The sequence below is a fragment of the Andrena cerasifolii genome, chromosome 1 (assembly GCF_050908995.1).
Source record: "Andrena cerasifolii isolate SP2316 chromosome 1, iyAndCera1_principal, whole genome shotgun sequence".
Lineage (NCBI taxonomy): Eukaryota > Metazoa > Arthropoda > Insecta > Hymenoptera > Andrenidae > Andrena > Andrena cerasifolii.
In genome coordinates this window covers 18,480,475-18,493,662 of record NC_135118.1, presented here as the reverse complement: position 1 = coordinate 18,493,662, position 13,188 = coordinate 18,480,475, and the positions used below count along the sequence as shown (strand labels likewise).

The 13,188-nt window shown below is 38.6% G+C and overlaps 1 protein-coding gene across 1 annotated transcript in view; it reads right to left on the bottom strand.

The window, feature by feature from the left end:
* The window catches only part of LOC143368320 (uncharacterized), a 47,546-nt gene that overhangs the window by 11,876 nt on the left and 22,482 nt on the right, over positions 1-13,188 (bottom strand). Inside the window, exons 2-4 of the mRNA XM_076810900.1 lie at positions 10,107-10,183; positions 7,079-7,166; positions 1,374-1,546 (exon numbers count right to left, since the gene is read on the bottom strand). Coding sequence (XP_076667015.1) covers positions 1,374-1,546; positions 7,079-7,166; positions 10,107-10,183 — 338 coding nt within the window. The remainder of the gene's footprint in view (positions 1-1,373; positions 1,547-7,078; positions 7,167-10,106; positions 10,184-13,188) is intronic.

Genomic DNA, 13,188 nt, shown 5'->3' with positions numbered 1-13,188 from the left:
ACGATTTGTAAAAAAACCAAGCTTTCTACAAAAAGGCTGATTTCACAACAGTCTGCGACATATGCACAGCCGTTCGTAAGTATTGGGGCACCTACTCATGTGGAATAATTGCGAAAAACTTTGCAAATTTATATGCCACTTTATTTGCCACATTATAATTAAAGCCAGAAAACAAGAGCAGTGGAAATTACCGAATCTCACCAATGTTTGCATTTCTGCAAATGCAGCAGATGTCCTAATACTTAGGAGCGTCAGTGTACCTATATCAACGATCAGCAAGTAAGCATCGACGAGGAGGACGGAATCACAGATGGACTCGCTTATTATTCGCGCGGGCGATGGCGCAATCAGTGCTCACCGAGGGACTCTCTATTTCGTTGTACTGGCGCGCCTCCTAGCATGCTAATCCGTCGTTTCTAATCCCCGCGAGCGTGCCAGCGCGGCGCTCGTCGAAATGGATTCGAGCTCCGTGTAGGTAGCTTGGCTCGTTCCAATTTTCACTTTCCATTCTCGATACGGGAAGCGTGCACTGGCTGATGGACGACGGCGAGCAGGTTGTCGCGCGTGGAATCTTCGCGCGAGCTATTTGCTATTCGCGCCTATCGGTTCCGTTACGTCACTTCGAGGTCCATCTTCGTACCTTTCGTTTATTAGCTCCCGTTCCCATTCCGAAAATGACCACCATTTATCAGAGAGGTGTATTATAATCGGTGAAACGTATGGGGCGAATTGCTTGAGATTTCTGGCGGAAAAATGGAGTCGAAGCTTTCGCTTTCGCGCATATTGTAAAAACGAAAATGCAATTAAGTTGTATCGCCAGCTCAACTGTAATTCGTGTAATAATTTCGGGCTTTTGTGAAAGTTTTTACTAATTTTTCACTATTTTTACAAATAACTGTTTAACACTTGTTCCGTGGGTCTTGGGTCCATTGTGACCAATAATTTAATTCATACACACTTCCAAATATACTTTAGACTTCAGTTTGGATCTGATTTAAAATTCTTATCTTTCCTTATAAATAATACCAATGATACATAACATAACTTTCAGGTTGATTATCTAATTAAATTTTGACGAACTGAATAGTATATTCGTGTAATGTTTATATTTGTTTTAACACAGTCCCTTCCCCCACGATTCTTAGATACTTAGAACGACCCAGGATCCGTAAATCGCGTTGCTGTTTCAGGTGAATGAAGAGCAACCAACGTTGTGCTTCGCTTTACCTCGCCGTCTAATTAAAAAATACGCTTCTAACTACTTAGTTTAATGGACTAACTGTGCTCGAAGTTCTACTCGATTCGATGACCCGGATCTTAGGTATGCACTTGCGTTGTTAGATGCTCGAACAGGTGATAAGATAATCACTTACCATCGGAATATTCTGGCGGGAGGAGTTTCAGGAAGGGCGCACCACGAGCACCCCAAACAGGATACCTGACGTTGTTGCAAGCACCGGAAGGCGTTCTATACTTGCTGGGCGGGCAAGGTCCATCCGGTTTGATCCTGCAGGGAGAATCCCTCGATTCCGGCCTATCTGGAAACCTGAATGAAAAAGAAAGTTCCCGTGAAGTGGATTCCACAGTAAAGGACTCTTTCGAGCAAAGTAATCGGACAGCTTCTTCTTCGCGAACAGAACGTAATAGCAATGCTCTATAAGCATCAGAATCGTAAATAAATAAATAAATAAGTAAATAAAAGAATCGAGAAATATGAGAATCAGAACGCAATTCTGATTATCGTGGTGTTTTACAATTCAAATAATTTTTCTTGAATATAGAATTTATAGGAGAGGGGATTTCTTCGATTACCAGTTTGGATTTTTTTTTAAAAAAAATTAGAGTGGGGAATAAGAAAATTTTGGGAGTAGTGATCACTTAACTTTATAATAGTTACAAGAATATTATTAGTAAATAGTAATTATCTTTCTTAACCTAACAATATAAATTCGAAGAAAAATCAGATTTCTCGTATTTAGACAATCCTCAATTTTATTAAATTATTATTATTTCCCACGTAATTTTATTATCCTCTAATATATTTCCATCTCCCCCTCCCCTGTAAAAGGGATTGCGAATTATTTCATTAAACTTTTCACCGCCTAAATCTATCACAGTCCGCTAGATTACGAAGAATACAGAAAACGTTCGATCCACACGTTGACTATCGCAATTTAAATGACTGCCGTAACTTTTTCTCCCATGGAAGACAATAAGAAAGCTAGAATTTGAACAAGCACGTGTCTATCCACCTCGTACTTGTTCCATAGAAATTAGCGATGCACCAGCAACGAGGAAGTATAATTCACGCATGAGTCGTGCGCGCCTTGTAAAATCTCTGACAATAAGCAGCTGTCTGCGATGCGTGTACACGCGCTCCTATAAATCAAATTGTTTTCGCACAGCAAAAGATTGCGTGTTATGTACGTACAAATTGCTCCGCGGGAACAGTATCTGAAGCTGTATCAAAGACTGCAAGTGGTATCAATTAGATATACCTACTACGGAGCCGTTTGCAAATAGGAAACAATGGAATCTTTCCTTCGCTTTCCTTGTTTGTACAATTAAAACAACAGGGCACCATGGGTTTTAAATGTACACCTGAACAGACGAAGTGAAATCAACGATAATGTTTGCGTTCCATTTCGTAGGTTCTGTTAGGGTGGCGTGAAAGGTTTCTTGTATTTGTCAAAGAAAGCCTAGAATGGAAGCAGATAGTATCGACGTAGCTTTTATTTATAGCAATTGTGCGCAGGAGCTTTATTACAGTTTCTCCGTGTGGAGAAAAGATTTTCAATCTGCTCTGCTTCTTAATTAATCCTTTGCAACAATCTGATAACAATGCAGGGATGCCTGTGTCTTCAGCTTTACTTCATGTGTGATGAGAAATTGTAATTAGGCTTCATTGAACAGAAACTTTGATGTATGGGAAATTCTGTCAGAAATTAATAACACATTCGTGGTCGGTTATTTTATTAGTGATAACTTCATGGAACCCAAATTACTTCCATCTTTATTACATTATGTCAAATAAATACTACATACTCAATTAGGTACTCGAGAACCTTTGATCCAAGTCTGAATTAATGAGGTACCACCAGAAGAGTAGTGGCACAGGAAAGAACGTGTTCCAAAACACAATAGAAAATTGAATTTACCAGGCACGAATTATCCAAGAATAATAACAATATCATCTTCATTCAACACCCAATTTCACAGCCCCTGTTGTCACCCTAAAGACCCATCAAATCCTTCACTCCTCCACAGAAATGTTTCCTTCAAGCTTCCAATTATCCCCCCACCAATCCTCAACCCCCCAATTAAAAACATCCCTGAAAAACAAGAGCAAACACACCCAGCATTTACCTTCTCCCCTAATCAAAACCACTTCCCCCGCAACCGGATCTTCCCAATTGCTCAAAGCACACCTCGAACCACCCACTTCGAATGCTAAAAACACAAGCATCCCCACCAATCATCATCACTCAAAATCACCTCTCCACCCAACAACAATTACACATGTAACCCCGCAGAGATTGATCACCTTGCCGTACCCCATTTCTCCAAAATGGGCTACACATCGGCGAGCCGCGCAGAAGGTGACCCTGCCCATCGCAACGACTTTCTATCTGGCAAAGAAGAGAAAAAAGAAGACGGGAGCAGAAAAAAGTGAAAGAAGAAAAGGAGACGCTGTTCAAGAGCAACGAGGCAAGAAACGATGATGTCCCCGGTGGAGAATGCTTTGGTCGGGCATCAGGAAGGAAGGCCCCCGGGGGCGATGGTCGGACGTTTCTCGACGGGTGATAGCGGTCAGCGTGAAAGAGGCTGGCCCGTAAGCACGGCAGCGGTGGCGTCGATTATGGCAGTGGTAGAGGGCCCGGACGGCGCTGCGCGCCAACCTTCCCCGAGGTTGAGGAAAGGGGATAGCACACCGGTAATGGTCGGACGAGAAACCTTCCTCGTGACTGAAACACCGCCACGGAAGGACGCCGCGCCAGCCGTCCGGCTCCTTTTCTCGGCCATGAAAGTAAAAGTTCGCGGCTCGCCGGCGAGAAAAAGAAAGAAAATGGAACAGGAAGGACGCCCGGGGGACTGGCCGTCGGCGGGCATGCGTGCCGCGCGACGCCTGCTAAGAAACCGTACAAGGGAACATCCCGGGAGCGAAATTTTTCTCTTTCTCTTCCCTTCGCGCTTTGGTAGGTTCGTTTTGGTGGAAGTTTGTGGGGTATTGAAGGGCATTGGTGGTCTGTTCTTGTTTTTTTTTAAGGGTAATGGTTCGAGGGAGTGGATACTGTGATGGGTTCATTAACCCGTTAACCGGGCAGTTTCCTAAACAGAAACGTCCCTTTGTGTTTTCAAATCTAAACGAAAGTGATGGAACGAGAATTAAATCGTTTTAAGGACAACGCGTGATTTACTGAAATTCTTCCTCCCTTTCCACCGATGCGACAATAATGAAGTCGCGGTATTTCGTTCTGAGTGATTGCAATTGTAGGTGATGAATTCACTTGTGCTTCTTAACCCGAGAGTAGGCGCGCCAAATAATTTACGTTAGTAGGCGCACGTCGGTCATTTCGACCGATGGTAATGTAATTAGAAATAACTTCATAAAATGACTAAAATAATATAAATAATGCTTAACATTGTATTTTACTTTAGAATCGTTATACGTAAATAATCTTCATTTTTTATGATAAAATGATTAATCGTATTATAATATTATGAGTTCTGGAAAATGTATTTTTACACAAATGATGCATTGCAATTGATTTTGAAAGTAAAATGTTACGTAAAAATTTGTGCGGATGCAAAATATAAAATTATATTGTCTATTTATCAATTTGAATTTATCACTTGGTTTTTTAATTTTCAATAATAGCAACTATCTAATATATTTTATATGTATATTTGTTTTTCAAAAAATATACTTATAAATTTATGGTTTCATAAACGTGTTAAATATTTATATTTTCCTCAAAGAACACGCCTCCTCTACACCTGATATCTCTATATCCGCAGAATCAATTTCCGAATCTGTATCGTGATCGGATTATATAACATAATCGGAATCTTCTGCGGAATCACTGATCTCGTCTTCAATGTTTTCAATCAATAAGAAATCTCGGAAATTAGTATTAGCCATGATTGCCACACAGTACGCGTCGTACGCGACAGACGTGTAGTTTCGGACCGGACCTAAATTCAAATTAATGAGAACTCTTATTCTTTATTATTATCTAAATTCGATTAGAGGCTGAAATCAGGCTCACTTCGTGGCGCAAATCCGCCATATCCCCTTTATTTACAATTCCAAACATCCTTTCTGTTATAAATTATCGACGAATACTCTGTATCTGGTGCATTACCGACGACAGAACCGGTCAGCTCGTTATACCCAAACGCATGCGTGCTTAGGCTCTATTAAAAGCTTGAATATTGCTCAACCCGCCTCGCGCATTCGCCATTTCTCTTGATTGCGGTGATTTCGTAACAGAGGTGCGAGATAGCTTGCGCTTCGCGGTAATTGCGATTCACTTTCCGCACCGGGGAGCCCGCCTTCTGATTCGGCGAAAAGTATCACGCTCCTGGACATAATTACAGTTACAGTTCCACTCACGGACTCGTGCTGCAACCATCCCCTGTTTCGTCAGCTTGATGCACTTTTAATCAGTTGCTTCGATTTACCGCCACAGCAATTTTCGGGCGTCGTATTTGGCGACGATTTAAAAAAAAAAACGAACCAAAAAAGGGGGTGAATTATGTACATTTTCCCTGTTTTAACGCGGTGCTTCCTGACCACCCTGTTGCAAGGATTTACTACATGCGTGCACATTGGATGCCACGTTAAACTGGGTCTAGTTTGACCCACACTGTCAAGAGACTCCTCGAACACCGTAGTTCACATTGGCAGATTGAAATCGGCAAGTATTTATATTAGAGCCTGAAACCCGATGGCGAAATACAGATTTTATTTTTTAAAGTGAATTTTAGAGTTGGAAATGTCAATCGCTGTAACAGAAGGGTGGAAATTGACCCAGTCACGTTTGTAAACCAATGCATGGCCATGTTTAAGAATCGATACGTTAGATTTACTCTCATCTGTTTAATTACATTTCGGTACTCCCATGAAGTCAGTTTGCCAGTGTGTCGCGAGTGAATTTAGATTGGACACTGTTGTTCCGAAGTAGTGGGGCTTGTGGTATCTTCGGTTAATTAAACTATCCTTATACATTTGATATTTGAATAGTCCATCTCGTATACTTGCGTGGTAACGCAAGTTTTCAATACAGAAGGATCATGTAATTAATCACTGATTGTTAGCTAGGGTAAAGGACCCAATTACTGTCACCTTAAGCTATTTTACTTAAACTAACGAATAAATAAACTACAGTATATAATCTACATATAGTATAGATTACAGGTTGAATTACATAATTCTTTTTCTGTATGACTTTACAACGTTTATTTATTCGTTATTTTAAGTAAAATAGCTTAAGGTGACAGTAATTAATCAGGTGTCAGTAATTGGGTCCTTTACCCTACTTCGGATTCCACGAAGCAAGTGGAAGCATAAAGCAGGTAAGTTCAATGGTGTCTACCAAGAAGGAGTTATAGATCGTATTTCGTTAGATACGAGAACGAATGGCGTATGAATGGGAAGTGAGAAAGTTCCGTGAACGTTTCACAATGCGTAGGAATATGATTGCACTATCGTTTTATTGAGAAGTCACGTTAGCACAGCTATAACCAATTCCATTATAGACGGTAAACGACCTTCGATATTTCTGGCGTAGTGAAGCCAGAGAGGCAAGCGCGGATTAGGTAATTGCAATAAGTCAAGCGAAATTGTCCTTGCCTCGAACGAAATGTAATGTATGGGACAATTAATAAATCAAGGATTTATCACTTGTGAAATAATTCCAATCGGCGGTAGGCTTTTATCTACATCGATAATTGACGTTTATGGAAGCCCATTTCAATTTCATTTGGCATTTATTTGAAATTAATATTCAACCGGTGCCCGCATGAATAATAGTCAATACATTGCAAATGCTGAATATCGGGGAAGCAAACTCACCTGGCACTCGTTTCGTACGTAAACCTTTCAGCTTCGATTCCTGCACGTGCTCTCGCTTGTAGATCATGGTCCACCCCGTAGACATAATCTGCAAAAGAAATTGAGATTCTACGGTGAACACTCGAACAAAACGAAAATAGTATTGCAGAATATATATACAGCACTCTTTGCAAGTAATAATAAGTTAGATCTGGTTCAAGGTAAAGAAAATTCACAAGGGTTAACAGGCTAATAAGATTGGTGATAGGCTTGATAAGAAAATAACTACTTGATGCATCAAGATTAGGTGGGTAAATAAAGTATAAACGAACAAATTAGGCTGAAAACACTGGACAATAGTGCGACACTCAAAGAATTGAGTAGGGGAGACTGGGACTATATAGTTGTGACAGGAACAGCTAACAAAGCAGATTAAATTTTTGTCGCTTGGACTATCACTTTGGAAATTAAGTGGCTGATGCGTTTCAACCATACACAGTTGTCTATGATATTTTTTGTAGCCGGTTCACGCGTTGCCACGTTATTACAGTTTTTTGTGTTTTCGGTATTAATGTAACTATTCTCTTCCTACTTCAATCTTTTCTACCGAACACTCAGATAAATGTATGTAAATTAGTATCACCACGTTTGATTCAGTGTTCCTTTAGCTACAGAATCGTAATCAGTTCATAAGGATATACCAAACTGTTATTAACTTATAGCATTTTATACACAATGGTGTCAACCAGGGCTAGTTGTTGCACAATACAAGGGGCATGTTGTTACAGAGGACGAGAGGCAAGTTGTTACATTGTATTTAGTGATTAATTTGTTAATTTAACCCTTTAGTTACCACGAGCTGAGGTAGTAGCTTCCCGGTAAATGATTTTTTGGGGACGGAACGTCCTTAGGTATAGTGGCTTTCTGCTAAATAATGTATAGATTATACATAATTTTTTCTTGTATGTTTAGTGTAATGGATTCTTACAATCGATAAATTTATTTTTTGTCCAAGAAAATATAATTATATTACTCATAATTGCCTACTCTGGGCACGTTCATACAATATGTCTCGACCTTCAAAATGACTTTTTTCAAAGTCATGGTTTTCGTTTAATTACACACGATAGCGGTCATCTGTAGAGGAAAGTACGTAATTTAAGTGAGAGTCATTAATAGTGTTGAATATGGAATGCAAAAAAAAATAAAAAACTGAAAATGTTACGACTAGTCCCGGTCTCCCCTAGTTATGAAAGATTTTACTATTGAACGTTATTTGTATCTACTTTATTCTTGTAATACTAAATGCTTCGAAAATTCTGTAAAGGACGTAATGATTTCAATTCTGAAAACGTTATAATCTTGAAGAATTCTGTATTGAGGAATTCCAATCTAAAGGAATTGAATCTTGAAAAATTTTAATCTTAAAGAACTCAATATTGGAGGATTTTAATCCGAAGGGATTGAATCTTAAAGCATTCCAGTTTTGTGGAAATCAAGTTTAAAAAATTTTAATCATAAAAAACTCAATTTTGGAGAATTCTAATTTTAGGGATTTCCATTTTGAAAATTTTTAATCTTGACGAACTCAATGTTGGAGAATTTTAATTTTTCGGGATTTAATTTTGAAAAATTTTAATCTTAAAGAACGTATTGGAGAATTCTAATTTGAAAAGTCTTGGAAAAATCTGATTTTGAGGAAATCAATTCTGATAAACTTTAATTTTCACGAATTCAATGTTGAAGAATAAAGGATAATGTTAGGAGTCTTAGGTGTGATTATCCAATTGTATCAAATAAATACTGCTTGATACTGAATGATCGAAGGATGAGTATGTTAATGAGCTCCTTAACGAGAAAATTCTCTGCTAGTCGATTTTGTGACGTAACCACGCCAACGCCACAATCGACGTGAGAGGAATCTCACTATTGTCTTTCCACGAGTATGTACACCTTAAATTTGTAACACCGACGGGCACGTGCATCTTCGTTGTGCAACGTTTATTTAGACAGGGAGGATGTCACAGTAACGCTTAAATATCAAGGACTTTCAAAAGCAACGCGGAATAAAATTAAAAACAGGTAGTTTCGAGTGATTATGAATATTCCTTGCCACTTGAACATATTTTAAGAGAAGTTTGCTAAGGATATGTTTAATCAAAATTTGGTTTTCGATTGGTATTATTATTGTAAGGATGTACATATTATGTAAATGATGTTCGTTGCATGAGGATATTTATGTTTTAAAAAATATGATTTATGGAAAATGTTTCTAAAGAGTGGTTCATTAAAATTGATATATTTTCTGCCATAAAGCAGAATAATAATTTACTGCAGCAGCTATGATTTACTGGTAATTAATAGTGAGCGAATAAACTATGAGTACGAAGTTGAGGGGCTGATTGGAATTCATTGCAAGAAAGGAAAAAGTTTTGTGTGAAACGTAATAATAGACCGGAAAATAGAACAGGTTTCAATTTTGGTATTGGTAGTTTTTTTGGATGATTATATACACTGCATACATTTTCGCTATTCTTTGATAAAATTTGCCACTTTTTTTAATTTTAACAATAACATCGTCTCTCGAATTCTATAAAATTATACTCTGAGAAATAAGCTAAAATTTCACAGAGCACAGAGCTGACTATCTGTGAAACCGTCACGTTTGTGATGCATAGTTTTTAAATATTTTCTACCTTTTTCAACGAATGTTATCAAGAGCCTATTAAAATTCTACTATTTCTCGATAGTAGTACTTTTCCAAGTAGTGCAAGTTTAATGCTGAAAAAATGAGCTAAAGCTAGATTCACTCACAGACTGATGGAAAATATTAAATGTCTCAAATCAAGAAAAAAATGGTAACAGTCTATACCACTTTAAACAAAAACGGTTCTAATTAAACTGTCCTCTAAATTTCTGCTTTATATTCCTATGAGTTACATAAATACAGTACCTACATACTTAAACTAAACCGCACGAAATGTGCATATAATTAAAAACATTGCATGGTAATTGTCAGGTTAATTGTTCATCAGTGATGTTTGCTTACCGGAGATATTGAACTGATGAACTGTCGTGATCGCTAACCCCGCAAGAACTACAGTAGACAGTAGTCCCAGACTGCACCTGAAGCAAAAAAATTAATTCCAATCAGAACAACTGATTCCTCTTCACAACGAACTGAAAACTGTTTCTATCTAAAAGAAACAGCGTCCGCCCTCGCGAAACAGTATGCAAAAAACAGAACCACAGCGAAAGATATAACACAACTTCGGATTCGCTAAACGCTAACACACTTGTGTCAACGTGGTGGCAAAGATTTGCACAAGATTTACTGGACGTACTTAGCAACCAGATATTAAGGTGCATGTATATTGACACGCGAACGCTTCGTTTTAGGAGGTGACGAAAAGGAGGAGGGTAGAAGATTTAGAAGCAAGCAGTGGCGGATTTAACACGTTCCGCACGGTCATTTCTGAAGGTATAGGGCAGGTAGTGTTGATTTGTGTCTTATGACATCAGCCGTGCGGAATGTGTTAAGGGGCGGCCGAAGAGCAGTTGTCGTGTGGGCCATCGCCCAGAAGGCCCCTCAAGGCCCCAACTTAAAAAAAAATATGATTTTATCCAAACACTATATTTTTTCTGTGCTACTACAATTAGCCCGTTTTTAGTAAACTACCTCTTCATTTTTTCGAAAAAAATGGCCTCCTGCACAGGTGGCCGATGTCCTAGGGCCCCATCTTCAAAAAATTATGATTTTATCCAAACACTATATTTCTTTCTGTACTACTACACTTGGTCTCTTTTTAGTGAACTATTTCTTCATTTGCCCGAAAAATGGCCCTTTGCCCAGAGGGGTCCCCAAGGGCCCCATCTTCAAAAAAATTATGATTTTATCCAAACACTATATTTATTTCTGTACTACTACACTTGATCTGTTTTTAGTGAACTATTTATTCATTTGCCCGAAAAAATGGGCCCCTTAGAACGTTTGCCACCTGGGCCTTTTCCCTTAAATCCGCCACTGGATACAAGGTTGGGGTAGGGGGTAGTAAACAGAAAGAAGGTGATAATGAGTAAGATATAGCAAATAAGACAAATTAAATTTATAGAATAATAAGTAGCTTAATATGTACCAAAAATATTGATTTAATTATATATTGCATTTATTGAGAAAAAATCTTTAAAAATAGCTTCATTTTTCGGCCGATCAAAGTAGAATGACCCCTTAACGCATTTTTACGCATAGAATCAGGAATATAGCAACTGTACCACCCCCGCTGCACTGACACCCCCGTATTTACCCTAAGACATTATAAACTCGGACAGATTTACTTTATTTTAATGCAAACTGTATATTTTTAAGTGTTCAATAACCAGAGTTATATGAATAATGATGCGTATCATTATTTATAGCAGCTCCCCCTATACCGAAGAACCGCGGCAGTCGCGTGCGCCCAAGCATCTTTGAAATCGTCGGTATGCGAGTTCGAGAATGTCTCCGCTGAAAACGCCGCATACTTTCTCTGCGAGAGGAAGCAGGATCCGTTGAAGGTGAAAGAAAGGGAAAGAAAGAGGGAGAAAGAGGGAGAGGCTATGAAAGATCAAGAGCAGGCGAACGGATTCGTCCGAGAACCCAGCTGGAGAACGGTTTCCATCGCTTAGAAAGAGGTCCGTCTCGATCTCGACGCGTGTTACGCATCGGGGACCTCACTTACTACTGCGACTTTTCCTCTCATTTCGTAGTAGAGTCGCCAGACCGTGCAGAATATCGCGAGCGTGTTACGCATACCGTTAGCGAAACACCTCCTTCCTGCGTCGAAAAATTCCAAACAAGAAAAGTGCATTTCGGTGATCGGTTGGGAAACGTGCGGTTTGAGATCAAACACTCATTCCATAATGTATTACTCAACTATTCGCAGTGAAATATTATTCGTTTATCAATAGACCGGAGATCTTTTCCTCAATAATGCAGGATAGATCGGAATGGGGAATAATATAGTGTATCGATTTCAAAATCGGTCAGTTTAATACTAAGAATCACGAATTCTTGCCCTTTTATTACGTACAGTAATATGAGTACGTAATGGTACATTAATAGTGCAAAGCTTAACTCTGTTTGTAAGGAAAGAATAGTTAAAATTACCAAGAATTTAATATAACTGGGCAGTGGCGCACTCAGAGAGAGGGAGAGTGTGGAAGGGGAGGGTGTGCAAGAGGTCCTGGCACCCCCCAAAGAAAAAGGAAAAAGGAGATTAATGTAACCACGACTAAAGTAATTCAAGAGCTTTCTAAAGAGAAAGGAAAACTGGATTTTCTTCCTTAAATAAATTTGTATAATCAGCTAATGAATTTCATTGAATTTGCATTAAATATATTTGTATCCCTTCACCTCGGCTCCCCACAAGGTTCAATCCTGAGTACTCCACTAAAACTGGCACACTTCTGTATCTGAATACCGTAGTCTCCTCACCACTTTTTAAGGTACTACCGAAAATCTAAATTTCCGCAATGCCTCAAAATGTGCTAACGAGTTGGAAATGTAATCTGATTTGAGCAGAGCTTTTGAAACTGTTGTATAGTATTTAGTGGTAGCAAGTGTGTCGAGGCTAATAAATATTAAGGTTCATTAAAGCTGCACGAATTAAAAGGATCTTGAAAAAAATTGATCTATCGAAAATTTAGGAATCAAATTTATGTGTAAAAGCTAGTTGGCTAACGATAATTAATTACACATTGTTTTAGGGGATCTTTGTAACTGATGGTTTTTCATACATTTTACTTTTAATCAGGTTGCCTTTTAGTTTTTATCAGAATTATGTTATAGTTCTGTTGGCTTGAGAAATTCTCATTAAATAAAGGGAAATGAATTATCATTGAGTAAATGAAAGAATCGCGAGTTGAGAACGACTGAATTGAGCGGAATTTTTCGAAAGTGAGCAGGATCTGTGGGTGATCGCGAGGCGCGATGAGCGAGGAGGATCTCCAAGAGAGGAAAAGTAATCGTTGACCTTTCGTACTATAAATCGCGTCGCGTCGGTCTTTTGTTATACTTGTTTTTTTTTTTAACAACTTCGTTTATTTCTTCCTTTTTTCGGATCCTCATCGTAATAATGATCGAGGCAAATATC